Genomic DNA, 19,671 nt, shown 5'->3' on the forward strand with positions numbered 1-19,671 from the left:
GATGCACACGACTTTCGTCCACGTGGATTTAGATTTTCAAGTAAAAGTAGCTCCAGGTCTTCAATTATATCCATGTAAAAAATCATGTCAATCCGTCGGTTCGATGCGGAGTGAATGTAGGGCAACCCAACAATCACTCCTCCTCAACGACTGCGCACGATTATAAATGCGCACTCTTGCGCATTCATAATATTATGGGTTGGGTACCTCTAGTAACTTGAAAATATCGGTTATATTTTTATAATAAAACAAAACAAATTATTTAAATGAGTTATTCATTTATCTATAATCTGTGTCACTAATAGTATTTCGTATAGGATTATTTTCGGCCGCTTCGGCTAATATTCTTCCTAAAGCTTTCACAAGTCTGGTTTTAAACCTTGACACTTTGGTGACGTCATCGAAGTCTGTCTTGTTGAGATCTCTTTCGATGTAATATTGTAATGTGTTCCATAACATTTCCCTTGCTTGCAGGAATTGTTCAGCTTGACTGAAAAAAAAAACATACATCTATATTACTTGTATATTTTAATATATCTACATTTACTATCTGTCTGTACCCTTTAAATCCAGAATAGAATATATTTTTATTCAAATTAACTTTTACAAGTGCTTTATAATTTTATTTACCATTGTTTGTTATCATAAGTATTTCTATAAAAATATCTGATTCTCTCTCTCTTTCTCTCTCTTGGATTATTTTAACAATACTATCAAACGTAGTGATAATAACCGAGACCGATAGCTTCTTCGAGGTCCGAAGGAAATGAAAACTGATTCTATAGGATTTTTTTTTTTTTTTTTTTTTTTAATGAAAATAAAAATGGTAAGAATGTATTCATACGGACTTTGTCTGTGGTGGCGTTTGTTGGCGCGCGTGTTGTGACTTTTTGGAGTGTTTTTTTGTTAGAAGTGGCCGGTTTTTGTGTCCCGCTGATGTTTATTGGTGGTGGAACTGACCAAGGAACTGACTGAGAAGCGCTCTAGAGGGGCGCCGCGTGTATGTCGGCGGGCGCCAGCACAGACGAAGTCCATACTTATACATATAGTTTTCCTAACTTGTAAATAACTACACACTTGACATTGGCTAATCAGTGTAAAGCCAGACGAGAGAAGAAAAAAAAAAATGTATTCATACCTAGTGGGTACATGAATTTTAAGCCTGTGCCTCGGGAGGTGCACTTCAGTCACTTCCCCGTTGCTCCCATCCTGAAAAAGTGCATTTTAAACTTAAATGGATGAAATTTACGACTCCACATTATTTCAAATCATACACGACATGTCCGTACACTCATTGAGGCACAGTGGCACGTACGTACACACACACAAACACACACGCACGCACACAGCTAGCACGCAACCTACGCACACACACACACACACCCACACACATACACACACAGCGCGCACGCATGCACGTATGATAGCATACACAAACACATTACCCGTACGTCATGCATTATCGCACTGCATTACCTCCATATTCAGGTCATATACGCATATTCTTAAGTACATACATAACACGTTAACGCAAACATTTTGACATACATGTACATAATAAAAGCAAACACGAACACACATACACTAATATAACATTTGTACATACCACAATATTCTTTGAAATCTGTCCCATAGAAAACAGCAAAGCAGTATGCGGAGGTATCAGAGACGTCTTATGAACAACTAAAGCGCGCCTCTCCAAGGAGTGGTACCCGCCAAAGTAGGTTAAAAGTTGTGTATTGTGTTTGCGCTTCGTTATACCGTAGTTCACGCTTTCACTGCCGATGTGAGCCCTGTCGCCTTTACTGAAAAAGATAAACATAATTATACTATTATGCCTTATATTATACATTTATTTTTATGGTTTGAAAATTAAAAATATTGGTTCTAATTAAAGTTGTTGGCGGCAGATAAAAAGACGAAGTCACGGGCAATATAATTGTTCTGGTCCTCAGTTGACCCAGCAAAAGCCTATTCATTAGGGCTCATACTAATCGGAAGACGGGCAACCAGAGGGCAGGGCCACAAATGCCTATGGTTAAAAGTAAATGCCGTTCATACCGAGAAGAACCAGCAAGAAACTCGGAATACTTTTGGAAAGATCTAGATCTAGATAGATTTCTAAGAAAAAAGTTTTGTGGTTGTCATGAAACACCTGAGAGAAGCGAAATTTATTAGAAGGCGTATTTCCTGGTGACAGCAGCGCTCTTCTATCGCAAAGAAGCGGTTGAGCTCCGCAGTCTCAGTGACATAGCTTACCTAGTAAATAGATCGACGACAGTCTTCAGTTTCCCCTTGGTCTTGACGTATTTCCTGGTGAGCAGCAGCGCGTTGGAACCCGACAGCAGCACGGCGGCCGTCAGCTCGTCTATCGCAGAGAAGCGGTTGAGCTCCGCAGCCTCAGTGGTTTTCTCAATCAGGCCAGTTTTAAGGAGATGTTCCAAGTGTAAGTTTGAAATAGCTGAAAAATTAGTTTACATAGTTATCGAAGCGAAATTTCGTAGCTGACGTTCGGGTCAAAGGAAAAACGAAAGCAGCGATTCATATTATAGTAAACAAGACAGAACATTAGATAGGCTTTTTTCTTTTGAGTGGCATACAAGTTTTGTAAATTTTTAAATCTGTCGAATAGGACCAAATACAAAAATAACGAGCCAATATAATAGCCAATAAGAATGCTCAGACATTGTCAGTAAGCTTGGAGTTTTTCTACGTGATCGAATCAGAGATGTAGAGATCCGTAGGAGAACCAGAGTAGTAGAGTGAACCGACACAGCTCAACTAGTTGCGATGCTGATTTGGCAATGGACAACATTTGGTTCGAAAAACCGATAGTTGTTGGGGTCTCAAGACCCAAGGATGGCAGACCCCCCACTACGTAACCGACAACAAACGAATTGCAATAAGCCGCTCGATTCAGGCGGCGCAAAACCGGGGCGTATGGAAATCCCTACGGCTACAAGAGAATATTATGCTCAGCAGAAGTCTATCGGTTGACGATGATGATGAATAAAATAGAACTGGATGCTGCTGGCGAAAAAACCATCTTCTTTGTGGTTGTGCTCCTGTCCTTTGATTTTAAGAACTCGAAACTTTCCGTTACTGGTTAAAAACGAAAGCCTAGGAGCAGACTAGAAGTTTAGACTGGGACGAATGTCTAGGATAGATAATAGGCTAGTGGGGTAAAGCCATTATACTCACACTTGACATAGTTCAGCCTGTCTTTCCTCAGTCCGTATTGCTCGCACCACCGGTCAACCCCGTCCCAGCCGCTCTCCTCCACTCTCTGCTCGAACTCGTCCTGTATCCAGTGCAACGCCGCGTGGTCCGACGTAGCGCTGAACTGGCGCTTTATTTCGCGGATCTCTAACACAAGGACAACAATTATTAAAAACTAGCATTCATTACTCGTTATTGTGAACTCGGACAGACGCGGTTTGAAATGGATAAAATACTATAAAATAAACTGAACTTTAAGGCTGGGATCTATAGAGCGCACTTTGCTAAGACTTAAGACACTGTTAAAACGAGACAGCGTTATACCGCTGGCATAAATCTGTCTCGTTTTAACTGAAACTTAAGTCTAAGCAAAGTCAAAGTGCGCTCTATAGATTTCAACCTAAGTCTTACACGTAATCTAGGGTCAATAGGTACCATATCAGTAGGGATCACGTGATAGACGATCGACAGATTGTTTTCGTCGATGTAATAATACAACACAACACCTTGGTTGCGGAGAATATGCTTCACACATTCTTTTAACCACGTCTTAACTCTTAACACTGAAACACCGCGTACCTACAGCATGCAGCGTGTCCATCGTGGATTGCGCCGTAGTAAGTGGCAACGTTGGCAACAGCTACAACCGCCACGTTCAGCACGCAGTGTGCTGAGCACAGCTCGTCATACTCTACAGTTACCTTCCCTCCTGTCAGCGGCGTGTCGAAACAACTCGACATTATCGCCGCAGTGCGTGGCCACGTTGGCAGCGGCCACCACGCCGCCGACGACCGCCGCGTTCAGCACGCAGCGTGCCAGCCGCGGATGTAGCGTCATACTTGACAGTAAGACACCAAGGCGAGTTAAACGCTCACTAGATGTTAGAGCACCTGAAAATATTAATAACCACATCTATACAATCTTTGCAAAATTCTAGCCCTGAAAGAGTTAAATAGGGGATGAAAGTACCTACTCGTGAAAATTATTAGGCTTAGGCTTTCAACTTTGGCTTTCAAAAATGAAATGAAATGTATGTCAATAATTGTGGTCGATGTGAGTCTAGTTTCTAGAAGCTATAATTTAAAATAATGTAATTATATACCCAAATCGATGAGATCGTTGACGGCGAACCGTATCGCTTGTTTGCTTGGCGGTTCTGGTAATTCTGACAAGAAATCTTCAACCTTATCCTCTGGAGCGTACGTCTTACAATCCAGTACAGTCTGTTCTAATGGAATCCTAAGATTATAAAAAATATGTACATGACGTCACCGTTAGTTTAATATGGCGAAGCAATCGACTAGTTTGTTCTAATAGAAATCCTGTTTTCCCAAGTAACATAAACTTTTATATAGTTATTATGTACAAAGCGCATTTTTTAAAATTCTATAAGAAAGTTTACCTCAATATTTCCGGGGTTGTGTGCGGGGCGAATTCGTTTTCTTTTTCTTTGGTATACATTTTGTAACAGTGACCTTAAAAAAATATATTATATAATATCTACTTTAGGCATAGGATCAAACAAATCTTTTTCATTGATATTGCTTTCATCCCCGTATTGCCATTCCCGATATAATTAAATAATTAAAGGAGAAAGAACTAACCTGGCTGCACTCTTCCCGCGCGGCCGGCTCTCTGTTTAGCGCCTGCTTGCGACACCCAAACTGTTTCCAAACTGGCATTGCCTGATAATTAAAAATGAATTTGTCTCAAACAAAGATGGTAAGTACACTGTAACCTGAAACTTCTGTACCAACATGTATTTGCAATAAATACATTATGATTATAAAGATATCATAATAAATACTCATTCTACAAAATTTTACAGACACAATAGAACTCGCTGTTTTTTAAGAAAAAATATTTTTTTAAATATCTACTACATGTTTTAGTATCCCTATTTCATTTCATTATGGCTGGGTTATGTTAAAAAATAAATGCGTCCATGCGTGCTTGCATTTGCACGCATGCATGTATGACGTATGTGTACGTGTTCGATCTCGCTAGTGTCTTCTCGTGTCGTACGTGCGTGTATGTGCGTGCGTGTGCGTGTACCTGTATGTGGACACGCATGTATATGCGTGTACATGTGTGTGTGGGAATACATGTCTACGTGCGTTGTTTTTGGATCTCACCTGTGCCTTCTCGAATCCTATTTTCCTTTTGAGCTCCGCTGTCTATGACATAGACTACATCTGGTATAGTTATAGAAGTTTCGGCAATATTTGTAGCCAGTACAATCTTGCGTACGCCGGGTGGTGGCTTTGAGAACATTTTAGTTTGTTCTGTGGTTGATAATCTAGAAAAATGACATTAATTTTTGAATGGACCACATTTAACATGACTTATTCAATACAAAATTTGTCAACAGGGTTTCTTTTGCTTTAATATTTTTATTTGCTAATAGGCAAAACTATTGCTCCCAATAGTCTTTTCAGTTTTTGTTCTTCATTTACGCCCAGATACAGAAATATAATATGTGGTCAGCAAAAATTGTGCCAACGCAAATTTTTTCAATGCGGTATATCCGCATTTATAAACGCATACATATTTTTATCACATTTCATAATTAATGTATGGTTACGCTTAGATCGCAGGCGATTTTTTTCGAACATCAAAAGAAATTTTCACTGCATGGTATTTTATTACAGTGGGAATTTTGAAAAATCCGGCTTTGTTCTTTGTCTTTATTATAAAGAATTTCAGCTTTCTAGGTCAAAGGTTTTGAGCTAGGCGTTGATATGTCAGTCAGTGAGTGAGGACAGTGTAAGTTTTAAGTTCAACTTAGTTTCTAATAAATTATAGGTATTTCGTTTCACTGAGACGGCTCGATAGGTATGGCGTGGGTTACGCATAAAAATCAAGGAATTCAACGTAGCTGCCATCCTCTCCCAACCAATCTAGTCATCTTAGTCAACAAGTCATCTCAGTCAACAAGTCATCTCAGTCAACAATTAGTCATCTCAGTCAACAAAGTCATCTCAAGCAAACAGTACAGTAGTATACACTAACCTGGAATGTACAGGCAGAATCATATGCAGAGCTGAATTTTTATAACATTCGTCTAGTAATAGTTTTGCTTGTTTTATTTCAGCCCAGCCTGGGAGAAACACTAAAATGGCGCCCTCCGATTGCGTTTTGTCAACTGCTTTTATTACATCAACTACCTAAAATAAAGTAAAACAATAATTAATATTAACAATTACATGAAGAAAGTTCATATAATATTTTGACCTACATTTCGATTCAGGAATCATCATGTTCATTATAGGAATTTCTCAGCTATGTGTAGGATTTATCGTCAGAAAAATCTAACAAATGTAGTAGAAACAATGTCAATATAATATTCGGAAATTTATGTTCTTTATACACCAGGATAATATGGTAAATCAAATATTGTTATAATGTTACCTCTTGACAGTTAACTTGCGGTCTCCCATCTTCTTTCGCGGAATTCTCTAAAGCCGAAGGAACTCGTACCTTTAATTTCTTTTGAATTTCCTCTAAATGCGTGATAGTAACTGGGAATGTTCTTCCGGGCACTTCTACGACGGGACATTCGTCGAAGTATCTAGAAAATTTAATGGGCCGACTTGTTTTAACAGCGAGTTGTTTTAACACATGTATCAAGCCATACTGGACTGACTTCAAGAAAATGACACTTACAGTTTAACCTGTGATTCCTCATGGTTCAACTAATTAAATGTGATTTTTGTAAATGTCAGTTTTTACTCTTTGCTTCAGAGCTTTTGTACATTTAAGTTGTTTTAGGATTTTCTGATAAATTATTGAGACTAATTGGTTTTGTACCATATGTGGTACATTTGCTAAATAGACCCATTTAATCCCGCTTCATTTATTACGAAAAAAAAAACAACAAACAAAAACACATTTTCGCATTAATACATAGGTAGTAGGTAGTGATATCTTTTGACTCCTTTTTCAAGTGGTATAATAGAATACTACGTTTATAAAAGAAATGCCGGATTGAATTGGAAACTGCCACCTTTTTAGTCGGTTGATAAGTTGAATATTCTAGAATGAAGATATTTGGTCTATTTTACCTTGTGAAGACAGCAGTATCCAATGTGGCGCTCATAACAACGATCTTAAGCGTTGGATTAATATCCAAGGCCCGCTTCAGTAGAAGGAGAGTGACGTCTGTATTGACGTCTCTTTCATGCGCCTCGTCGATGAAGACGTGAGTGCAACCCTCTAAACCTAGGAAAATTAAGGGAATTTGGCAATAATGTTATCCTGCTGAAATTCCGCTACGGCAGCCATTTTCAACGCTTGCTATAGCTATAGTGAATAGCTGAGGAGGCTCCCGCGGTCGTGGAGGGGTGACAGTTGTCATATTTCACACAACAGTTGTCACAAGTTAACGAATCACTAAGCTCTTGCGTTCGTGTTCGTCCGTGCGAGTCGGACACAACCTGCCAGCCGGCAGAAGTCTGCAGGGATTTGTTTCTCCCCCGAAGAAAAAAGTGATTACAGTCAAGCGCAAAAAAATCTTTGGCCGCTGTGAAAAAAAATAGTGTAAAGATATTAATGAGCTATGCAGTAAGGTGAGTAGTAGTAGCAGTTGGCTTACCTGGATTAAGTTGTAGCCTGCGCAACAAAACGCCAGATGTGCAATACAATATGGCACCCCCAGGCGGGCGGGGTAGTTTCGCGTGAAGACGCACTTGGTAACCCACAGATTCTCCGACCTGGTGAGAAATAATAAGCATAAGTTCGGTCGTTTTCGTCATTATCATGAGCAATTTATTTAGGAAGTGTATGCGGTGCCACTAACTTGCGAAGGAGATCTTGAATAAAGCAAGCTACAAGGCCGAGTAGACTGAAATGGGTAGATGGTAGGAAGATCGAGGAGGTGAAGATGGATGAAGGGGTGACAGAGCAAATCTTCAGACATATAACCCATATAAAATTTGACTTCTTGAGTTATCTGCAAATGTTATTTGCATTGGTGACAGCGGCTCTTTAGCCGAATTACTAGTCATCACCATCATCATCAATCGATAGACGTCCATACTGCTCGACATAAGTTTCTTGTAAGAACTTTTACACGCTGGCACCGCCTGAATCCAGCGGCTGCCTGTACTGTTCAATGTCGTCTGTCCATCTAATGAGGGGGGGGGGGGGGGGGGGGGGGGCGCGTCATCCAACGCTGCACTTACCGATGCGAGGTCGCATTTCCAGCTGGGACCCCAAGTCCCAACGTCTATCTTTTCCAACTATGTACCATTCCCATTGCCACTTCAACTTTACAACCTAAGTACTAAAGTATCGTTAGCGAAGTCCTATAGAAGTGTCGTCTGTAGAAGTGTATTATAGGATACCAATAATAACGGCAACGCAACCCAAAGTGAGTGGGCACCGCATACACTTCCATTTATTTACGTACATGTTCACCTAGTTCATCGGCAACCCTTTGTGCTAGACCAATAGCAGCCACTCGTCGCGGTTCCGACACTATGGCCGCGGTGTGGACGCCGCCGTGTCGAAGGATGGCCGCTGGGACGCGCGTGGATTTGCCACATCCTGCCGCACCCACTATGACGGCTACTCGGGACTTTTCCAGCGTTGAAGTTATTTCTTCACTGCAATATAAACCGGTCAATTACTAATATTATAAATGCAAAAGTGTGTCTGTTGTCTGTCTGCGAGCTTTTCACGTCCCAACAGTTTAACCGATTTCGATAGGTACAGAATTAGCTTACATCCCAGGGACAGACATAGGCTATTTTTTATCCCGGAATATCAAAGAGTTCCCACGGGATTCTTAAAGGTCCATCCGTTTAACCGATTTATATGAAATTTGGTTCAGAGGTAGCTTGCATCCCAGAAATTGACACACGCAACTTTTATCCCGGAAAATCAGAGTTCCCACGGGATTTAAAAAAAACCTAAATCCACGCGGACGAAGTCGCGGGCATAATGTGGGCTAGTAGCTAATATTTTCTCGGGTTTAGGAGGATAAAGCCTAAGATATTCATACATACAATATCCTTTACGCTGAATACTCATTACGTCAGCTGAAGCTCACTTCTTGAAAAAACAATTATTGACTCAGGGAATAACCTAACCAAACATTAGGGTTGTAAGAATGGAGTTTAGGCTTAAGCAATTACGTGCGCATCATAAATATTTCATATTTAGACAGAATGATACCAATATAGATACGTTTTATTATAGGTAACAAAGCGATTATGACAAAACAGAATTGTATAAGTTCGTGGTTTTAGGATATAAAATTATACAGCCTTATATTGACATTGCTTTAAAATCTCGTTTGTTTAAAAAAGTAACATTGAGAACAAAAATAAAAAAATAGTTTTCAAATATCTGCTAACAAAATGATATAGTTACGTGGCACAAATTTTTTTACAAAGATATAATGAAGAAAATATGATAGATCACTTTTTAGTCGGTCAAGTCGTTATTAAGTGATGATCTTTCATATAATATGAGGCAATTGATTTTTATTTAATACATAATAGCTTATTTTACTAACTTATTAGTCAACCCTACTAAGTAATGTAAATTCAAAGTTGCTTGAATGGGAAAATCACACACGATCGACAACTGGTTGATTTTCCCGAAGATCAAATAGTATTTCGACGAATACAAGTACATAAACATATTAATATTTAATTTTATGGCATATGCACTTAGTTACTACATGTGATTTTGGATTACGTTTACGAGTACCTTTAGAAACGTTTGCAAGTTGAGTAGGTATTTTGGCATAGGAGCAAAATATGGAAAAGATGGAGGAGGAAAAAGATATGGAACACCCTTCCGGCATCAGTTTTCTCTTCCACCTATAATATGGGTACCTTCAAGTAAAGAGTGAACAGGCAACTTCTAGGCAAGCACGCTCCATCTTAGGCTGCATCATCACTTGCTAGCAGGTCGGATTGCAGCCAAGCGCTAGTCTATATAATTTAAAAAAAAAAAACAAAGTTTGCGCTTATAGGTAGGTATATCTTATAACTTTAAGAATCGATACAAACTGTGGAATTTTTAATCGAAAAAATACATTAGTAAGTATATATTATTATTTTCCTAAGAGCGCGAGAGCACTTATATTTTCTTTCTATCTGAAAGTAGTCTGGTATGAACGTCACAGTGACGCCACCACGAATCGTCACACGACGCGTTTTACGTCACATTTAGTTCACTTTCGATTTCGTTCAAGTGAAACCGAGACAGACAATAATGAACGATTTCTCGACGAAAGCGAAACTGAGCGTTGACGTCATTCGACGTCATCACGACGTTTCGCTGCAGACGTCATTATGTCGAAAGTAAAACACGCTGACGATGCTTTAACGCTCTCACTTTCAATGATAGAAAACATTTTAATGTCGACTTCATTTCTTAGTTTGAAAGTATCCATAAGATTATGCTTGCTTATATTTTCTTTCACCAAAAGAAGTAATCTATAAACTTATGATTAGTATTTTGGCATATTTTCCATGCAACCTGTTTTTAGCAAGTAATTTGTGTATAAAAAAAAATGCTAAGTAATATAATTTTCATGTTACATTCTTAAACTGGATGATGCCCGCAGCTTCGCCCGCGTGGATTGGTCAGAACCCTTGCAGCATCCGGATTGAGGAGTTGCAATCCAAATTTTTTTATGGAACAATGTCGCAAAGTTCCTCCATCGATTAAAAAATTTAAGCAAATCAGTTCAGAAATCTCGGAGATATCAGTGTATATAGGTAGAAAAACACAATTCCTCCATTTTTTAAAGTCGGTTAAATAAGTTGCCTATGTTACTCCTTGGTTAATCTTGTCTGTGAAAGTCTCGTCAAAATAGGTTCAGCCATTTCGAAGATTAGCCCGTTCAAACAGACAGGCACTTCAATTTTATTTATTAGTATAGATTGTTGGCATCTCTACATTTCTAATTTCTATGAACGAAGGCACAGGTAAATATAGGAATGGATTTCCTGATAGAACGTGATAACACGAATTACGGTAAAATGGGTTTATCATTGAAGCAATTCATGCGTTACTAACGTCGTGAGTCAGGGGTAAACCTGGTGTGTAAACATTTAGATAAATTTTATTAACCACATAAAATTACGCTTAAAGGATTTCGCAATATGTTCTTGTGATAAAAGTTTTATTATTGAATAGAGTTTACAAAAACATTGTAGGCGAACATCAAAGAAGATTCTATGTGCCTCCCTCAAGCTAATCGACATTGGCGAAGTGCATTGTGCTGGTTTGGCACTACAAAAAGTCACCAATCAAGAGAAGAAGAGGATCAAAGAAGATAGCTAGATGGTCAAACCCACTTCTGATTGGCTGACACCCTCTTACTATTAGCTTCAGTTTCTAACAATTCTGACTATCAAAAGATGCACAATAGATGCACAATTCCAACTTCATTTAATAAAATGATTTTGAGTTTTGGGTTTGACTTTGTTTCTTTACTATTTACATCTACTATATACACATTTCATATCTTGTACTGATACTCATATACCATTGACTATATGTATACATCTTATTATACACCTTACATTATTTTCCATAGCACACATTTCGCGCATTAAAATCAACAATGCATAGCAAAAGTAGTAGCTGGAAACACGAACGCAGATTACAAAAGGCGAAACTGACTTTCGCGCAGTTTCTAAATAACTAGGTCAGTATGCCCCCAAACGATGGATTGAGGTCGCGAAGCCGCTCTCTCGAGCCGAATTAGCTTTCGAATGACGTAGCGCAACGATATCACTGTTTCCATTCTGTGACAGTTTCAATTTCATAGCTATTGAAAGCGGTTTTAAAAACTTGTTTGGGGTTATACAACTTTCAGAAATGTGTAAATTTTAGTATACAAAATGATCTTTTTCACTTGCTATGATTTCCATTCTGTGACAGTTTCAATTTTGTAGTTATTGAAAGCGGTTTTAAAAACTTGTTTAGGGGTTTGCCATGAATTTTCAGAAATGTGTAATTTTTAGTATAGAAAATGATGTTTTTCATTTGCTATGATGTTTACTTTCGAAAACGATTGCTACTCTCTTGCTTCATGCTCTCGTGTGTTGTTTCTTTTGGCATGACGTCAGTAAATTGCTTCTTCGACTTTACTAAGATTAGGAGTACCGATTTGTCTATTCACGCTTCTTTTAAAGTATTTGGATTATATGTTTTTTATTTTGAGTTATTTTGAGAGTTATTTTGAGCCTCAATAGCTCAACCGGTAAAGGAGTGGACTGAAAACCGAAAGGTGGACGGTTCAAACCCCGCCCGTTGCACTATTGTCGTACCTACTCCTAGCACAAGCCTGACGCTTAGTTGGAGAGGAAAGGGGAATATGTATTAGTCATTTAACATGGCTAATATTCTTTAAAAAAAAATATGTGGCAGGAAGTATGGACGCCGGAATAGCATTCCACATCTTAGTGATTCGAACTAGACATCGTATCATCAAAGGCAGACAAAGGTTTATTAAAAAATAGACATAATCACATACTCATACCAAATAGAGGTCGAATATGTAACACAGATTCGTTTGAAGGTTAAAACGGTGTCTTCATTGCAAGACCTGTGACCTTGAACTTGTTCGTAAACAGGTCGCAACCTACAATTGTGACCTTGGCAGAAGGCGTCCCCGATACGATTGACCTCGCCTCCTTTATAAACGGGAACAGGGTATGTAGGTTACCCATTGTGGGTCACAGTGACCGGGGACGGGTAATTTTGTGTTACGAGTACACTCATCGAGTACGATATTTTCAGGGTCACAGATAACGCCGGCCATTTTTTTAACCCCCGACCCAAAAAGAAGGGTTTTATAAGTTTGACGTGTATCTGTGCATCTGTGTATCTGTGGCATCGTATCTCCTAAACTAATGAACCGATTTTAATGTAGTTTTTTTATTGTTTGAAAGGTGGCTTGATCGAGAGTGTTCTTAGCTATAATCCAAGAAAATCGGTTCAGCCGTTTGAAAGTTATCAGCTCTTTTCTAGTTACTGTAACCTTCACTTGTCGGAGGTGTTATAAATTTTTAATTTACACTTGTTAGGTCAGTAGGTAATCTTGATTATACTTTACGTAGGTATCTAAATTAATCAGTTACTTAATTAGTTTGATTATTCATTATTGCATTTTAACTTACTTTATTACCTGCTAAACTTTTATAATATCTTTGTACCTAAATCTTCTGTATTAGCTATTTATTAACGTTTATATGATGTATCTTTTAGTTGCATTTTTTTTTTTGTACATTTTGTATGTATAAAAGTTGTTGGTTAGTCAAATAAAATAAAAATAAAACATAAATTACAAATATTATGAGTTACAAAAATTCCTAATCAGGATCAATTTTTAAACCACAATTTTTTATATCAAATAGATACTTACTACTTTTCAAATTTTAAGAAAACCTATGCTTATTTCATGTGATTATACCCAAAGATCTTTATGCAATACTTATTCTACGTACAAAAAGCTCTGTGGGGTCAGTCTGTGATTTTTTTTCGAAATGATCCGTTTTTTTGTGGTCTGCAAGTATTTTCGTGGCGCCCAATATCATACTAAAGGCATAACGTATAACTGAGTAGGTTCCTGCGGTAGTGGTGCGGTTCAGTAGTGCGGAGCAGCGGTGGATAACACTCTCGCACCGCTCCACTACCGCAGGAGCTTACTCAGTTAAGCGCTATACCTTTAATTTTGATAGCTGCATATAGAACACGATTTTTGTTGAAATATTCCTTCTGTAGGTACTAATTTAGTTCAATAGTCTAAGGCTATGGAAATAGAAAAATGTTTATTCTATTAGGCGTAGTACGCGAAGGTCGAGATAGCAATCGGGGCATAAGGCGGCGGGACGGACGGCGGGCGGGACCCGTGCTCTCCCGCACGTCACCCGTGCTCTCCCGCACGTCACCCGTGCTCTCCCGCACGTCACCCGTGCTCTCCCGCACGTCACCCGTGCTCTCCCGCACTGGGTTAGCGCGGAGGTTGCCATCTCGACATGTCGCGTACTTTACATGGTAGGCAACGCATCGGCGGTACCTCTAGTGCTGTAAATTTTCATGGGCAGCGGTAATCACTTAACATGAGGTGAACCACCTGCTCGTTTGCTTCTTATTTTTTTTGGCGAATATCTGACCGAGGTACTACAGGCCCCAACGCTGATTGTCAAAGTTCGTTTTTTCAAAGTATTTCAAGGCAGTACTTACGCATATTGGTCTATGGGTAAAGGAGTCAGATTTTCGTCGTACTGGCTAAAAGTGTGTTGAAGCGCTCGCTCGCGTCGCGCCCACGCTGAAGGGGATGCGGGTGTTATATGCTTGCCGAATACTGGATGCATTTTGGATTTGAGATCTGTGACAAAAACAAACTTCAGTCAAAAAATTTCATTTTCTGTGACAGTTTAATATGGGTGCAGTGCTACCATTTTTATAACTTGCGCCATGTACTAGGCATTGAATTTTCAAAAATTTTAGTGGATGTCTACGTCATAATATCTGTCAGCATGCCAAATTTCAGACCGATCCATCCAGTAGTTTGAGCTGTGTGTTGAAAGATCAGTCAGTCAGTCAGTTTTGCCTTTTTATATTATATAGATAAGGATATTTATTTACCCGACATTTCCTCGAATTTGCTGAATTCATCTTCTACTACATCCTCAGTATAATCTGTAAAAAAAACTTGTCATAGAAATGTTATTGAAAAAGTATATGCTAGTATAGTTTGTGGCGGCGCGGTCGCGTATTGTATTATTAGCTGATGCCCGCGTCGTCCGCGTGGATTTAGGTTTTCTAAATCCCGTAGGAACTTTTCGGCTTTCCGGGATTAAAAGAAGCCTATGATAACTCCATCCACAGCCAAATCCGTCCTGAAATTCTTGCGTGAAAGAGTAACAAACATACACACATACAAACACACACACAAGGTGAAAGTTTACTTTTATAATATTAGTGTGATGTGATAATATTAGTAGAATTTCATACCTTGTTCATCAATTGTTGAATCTTTGGTTAAAACTGATGCCGTATTTGTATTCAATAACTTCTGATTTGCTTCTTTAAAAGTTGCCTCATACAGACTTTCTGAAACAAATAAAATCATTATGCATTAGGATTTCAATAGAAAAATAATAATTTGATGGATTTTCTGACACTCAAATTATAAAAAGTATCATCTAGGCATCATCTAGTAATTCAGTAATTTACTGAATAATAAATAAATAAATATAACCTTTATTGCTGAAATTACATTTACAATAATAATTAACTTAAGTCTTGCACTTTGGTTATTTTGCGATCAGCGCGTCATCTAACGCATAGGCCTCCTCCAGGTGTTTCCAAATGAGTCTATCTTGTGCTTGCCTCGTCCATAATGAATAATAAATAAGTACTAAATACATAAAGTGGGGGCGTTTATAGCGGTGATAGCATGCCAGTTAAGACGTTGGTCTCCTATTCGTAGATTGGGGCTTCAATCCCAAGCATTGAACGCATCTGTAACTTTTCCGAGTTGTATGCGTTTTAAGCAATTAAATACCACTCGCTCTAAAATCACAGGAAAATATCGCATAGTTCAAACTATTAGACGGATTGGGCTAAAATTTGGCATGCAGATAAATGATGTAGACATCCGCTAAGAAAGGATTTTTGGAAATTCAACCCCTAAGGAGGTGAAAATAGGGGTTTCCAAATTTGTGAAGTCCACACAGATGAAATCATGGGCATATGCTAGTATATATTAAAAAGATAGCAAGATAACTAAACTAACGCGTCCCATCTTAGACCACATCATCACTTTCCATCAGGTGTGATTGTGGTCAAGCGCTTACCTATAGTGAATAAAAAAACAATAAAAAAATAACTCACTTATTTCTGTTTCATAGTCGCTCCATATTCTATTAATTCTTTGCACAGAAGTGTCACTGAGACTGATGTGAACAGGTTTATTCAGGGTACTCTGCAGATCCTGTACGACATTTTTGTCATGTATTGGAGTGCCTTTGTTGTCAATCCGACCATTCTTGTAGAGCCATTGCAAGGCCTGGGAAGCTGCTTTTTCAGCTGCCTGCCTTTTTGATACTGCTGTACTGAAAATTCATTGTAAATACAGCTTTTTAGGGAGCTGTACCTCAAAAGGAAAAAGAGAGCCTAGGGAACACTTTGTTATCTATCTTTTCATTGTGTCTGTCAAAAAACCTATAGGATACTTCCCATTGACCTAGAATCATGGAAGTTGGCAGGTAGTTAAGTCTTGCAGCGCAAGTAAAGGGAAAAATCAGGAAACCGTGAATTTGTGGTTGCATCACAAAAAAAAAAATTAGGTGTTATTTTTTGTACAGTGCTACAGAACCCTTCATGTGCGAATCCACCTCACACTTGATCAGTTTTAGTACTAATACTGGATATCTTTTGTCTTGATATCTGTTCATAAAGTTTCTAGACTGCAGTTTGGTTCGTTGATTTTATGAGTCAGTTTTTGAAGACATTTGAAAAACATAAAAAGTTGAAGACACCTCTAACCCAGGATAGTTTGTTCGTGTGCAGATCATAAAATCTCAGATATAGGGTATTTCTTCATTCAGAAAAATTTGAGTTCTCATGGTATATTTAAGCCCATCTGTTGAACCGATTTTGACAAAATTTTGTATAGAGATAGCTTGCATCCCAGAGACAGACATGGGATACTTTTTCCTACTTTTTGCATCCTGGAGACTGATAAAGGAAACTTTGACACTTGAAAATCAAAGAGCTCTCTTATAGTTTAAAAATTAAATCCTTGCAAATGAAGTTGATTGATGTGAGTCTGCAATAATTTTACAATACCTTTCAAACTTGGCTTTTTCAGGCCAAATGAAAGTGTAAGTGCAAGTCCAGTCATTTTGTATGGGTTTCTTCTTCCCACTCTTTGGAGCAACCACAGTTTGCTTATAATGTATGTCAAACACTTTCTGACCACTCTTTGATGCCAGCTCGTTTAAAGTCACCCGGGGTTGTTTGAAAATTTCATTTATTCTTGTAAAATCTGAAACAGGAAATGTTATTTATTTAAACAGTGTGAAATTTTAATGGTTGCCCAATGCCTTTCCCGCAATGATATGCGACAATATTTTTACTAAAAAAAAGTTATTAGAATCATAAAATGGCAGTGCATTTTAAGCAATTAAATATCTCTTGCCTTTAAGGGTGAAAGAAAAAAATGAGAGGAAACCTACATGCCTGAGAGTTCTCCATAATATTCCTAAAGGTGTGTCATACCAATTCACATTTCGGCAGCATGGTGGACTATTCCCAAAGCTCTTTCCATCCTGAGAAAACTCATGTTCAGCAGTAGGAGTGTTGGTTGATACTTGAGATTATAATAATGATGACTTTCTCAATGGATTTAGTAGTTACCTTTATCGTTTTCATTGTTTTCCTCCTTAAATATATCATCTATTAATCCTTTAGAGACCCATTTCCTGTGTTGCAAGAATACGGAATATGTCGGAGTTTGCAATAACTTTGCCTGTGTTCCACAGCTGTGTTTTAAAAATGGATTAAATGTCTCTTTTTGTAATTTGAATTTGATATCTGAAATAGCGAAATAATACTTGTAAGAGGAAGACTACTTAAAGACTGTTTAAGTTTTATATCCTCTCAGAGCGGCAGAAGACAATTGTTTATAGTAACTATAGCAACATCTCAAGTAATTTTAAGCCAGACACTTAACCTTGTTTCACATCACCTTGTTTCTCACAGGTAGCTCTTAATAATAGCAGCAGACTAAGCTCATTGGAAACATAAGGTGGTACCGGAAAACGGACGATCATGGAATATGTATTATTATGTGACTACTGACTAGAGATCAATGTTTTTATTTTTATTTTACAGAAACAGTCCTGTGGTATTCATGTATTGAAAACTTTTTCCTTTATTTTGCACAAGGTAACTTCAAACTTTATTGAATTTACTTAAAATATTATTAATTGGGATTTCATTGAAGGAATTCTTGAGGTCTCGAGTGAACCACCTATTCTTTGTCCACTACTGTCCTACTATGTATAATATACTTAAGATCTTTTTTTTTCTACAGTCAAATGATTTTATTTTTTAGTAAAATGAATTATAAGTACTTCCGATTTCATTAGGTTATAGTTAAATATGTATGTTAAACTAAAAGTAGACCCTAGTAACATTACCTACCTATTCATTCAACATTCTCGTTAGGAAAGGCATTCTGAACAGTGCAGATGCATTTGATGATTCAAAAGTACTTGTAAAAATTTATTAGATTAAGGAATAAGTACGTATTTAATTTTCTTCTTTTCTACTGATCAAGACAGTCGGAGTCTCTGTTTTCCTCCGTCCGAATTGCCTCCGTTATTCTAGTGCCGATTCATGCAGCATAAACATAACAAGTATAACTTACCATCTTTTATTAAATAACCACTGAAATGCCTCGTATTCGAGATTATTTTATAGGGACTCTCATATGTAAAGAAAAGTCTTTTACGAAGGTTTAATCTTCCCAATAAAATATATTTTCCGAGCATTGTTTCTAAGGAAAATTCTACATAACCTCAAAATATGAAAACAATAATTACACAAACAATAATTATAATGCCGTAATTATGACCATAGTTTTTTACAAATAACAAAACCCACTTTGGCGTTTTTGTACTATTTCCTTTTATTTCATCATCATCAGCAGAAGCAAAACAGGTATTTTAATTTTTGTTTTCGATTTTCGCCACAGACCAATAACATATAGGATGATTTTCGCCATAGAGTAAAGCAAAGAGTATGTAATCACTACGTTAAAGAGTACCTAGGACTTCGTCTGCGATGGCGTTTGCTGGCGCGCGTGCTGTGCTTGTTTGGAGTGTTTTTTTTTGTTAAGAGTGGCTGGTTTTTGTGTTAGTTGGTGTTTTTTGGTGGTGGAACTGACTGGGAAGCGCTCTAAAGGGGCGCCGCGCGTATGTCGGCGGGCGCCGGCGCAGACGGAGTCCATACTTGTATAAATTCAATAACTTGAAAATATCACAAACTTGACATTGGCTAATCAGAGTAAAGCCAGATTTAAAGAAAAAAAAAAAAGAGTACCTAAAGCATTTTTGATAGATGTGTGTCAAATTAGTCAAAATAATGAGTTACTCACAAAGTCGATACTTTATCTAATGTCTTAAACTGGACCCTTTCAAGTAAAGAGTTTTATATAAACCTGTGAGGATGATACTGCCATTGGCGCAATTAAAGTGCCATAAGCCTACTTTGTCGTTTTAGTTTACAAATTGCGAAAAACCAAATTAAATTTGAATTTCGCGGGTAGACCTGTCTCATGCACCTTATAAAAATGGGTTTAAAAATAGTAGGTAGGTACTTGTGTGCAAATATTATTTTATTTAGAAAGTCTAGCTATTTATAATATTATAATAATTTATAATCTTGGACGAATAAACTCGCCCATTA

The 19,671-nt window shown here is 37.9% G+C and overlaps 1 protein-coding gene across 3 annotated transcripts; it reads right to left on the minus strand.

Moving 5' to 3' along the window:
* Positions 1-255: 255 nt before the first annotated feature.
* On the minus strand, positions 256-18,974 carry LOC123865813 (ATP-dependent RNA helicase DHX30-like). 3 transcript variants are annotated; one of them, XM_045907049.1, is made up of 22 exons: positions 18,632-18,974; positions 17,617-17,793; positions 17,047-17,251; positions 16,090-16,310; positions 15,208-15,306; positions 14,839-14,892; positions 14,434-14,578; positions 8,630-8,825; positions 7,814-7,931; positions 7,284-7,440; positions 6,631-6,790; positions 6,232-6,386; positions 5,355-5,518; positions 4,824-4,904; positions 4,622-4,694; positions 4,322-4,458; positions 3,921-4,109; positions 3,202-3,366; positions 2,260-2,461; positions 1,607-1,805; positions 1,139-1,209; positions 256-490 (listed from the first exon to the last, which is right to left on the minus strand). In XM_045907049.1, the coding sequence occupies exons 1-22, from the start codon at positions 18,753-18,755 to the stop codon at positions 280-282; spliced, it is 3,303 nt and encodes a 1,100-aa protein (XP_045763005.1). In that variant the 5' UTR covers positions 18,756-18,974; the 3' UTR covers positions 256-279. The 3 variants fall into 3 exon arrangements, with proteins under 3 accessions (XP_045763005.1, XP_045763006.1, XP_045763007.1); XM_045907050.1 differs by having other exon boundaries at positions 17,047-17,245; positions 18,632-18,965; XM_045907051.1 differs by lacking the exons at positions 17,617-17,793; positions 18,632-18,974 and having other exon boundaries at positions 16,090-16,305; positions 17,047-17,239.
* Positions 18,975-19,671: the final 697 nt, after the last annotated feature.

The sequence above is a fragment of the Maniola jurtina genome, chromosome 5 (genome assembly GCF_905333055.1).
Source record: "Maniola jurtina chromosome 5, ilManJurt1.1, whole genome shotgun sequence".
Classification (NCBI taxonomy): domain Eukaryota; kingdom Metazoa; phylum Arthropoda; class Insecta; order Lepidoptera; family Nymphalidae; genus Maniola; species Maniola jurtina.

Excerpts from the sequence above, each read along its gene's own strand:
- LOC123865813 (XM_045907049.1), bottom strand. The coding sequence starts at position 18,755 with ATGCTCGGAAAATATATTTTATTGGGAAGATTAAACCTTCGTAAAAGA. Across the intron at positions 17,794-18,631 it reads TGGTTATTTAATAAAAGATG|ATATCAAATTCAAATTACAA; the intron begins GTAAGTTATACT and ends TCGCTATTTCAG. Across the intron at positions 7,932-8,629 it reads CCGATGAACTAGGTGAACAT|GTCGGAGAATCTGTGGGTTA; the intron begins GTACGTAAATAA and ends ATTTCTCACCAG.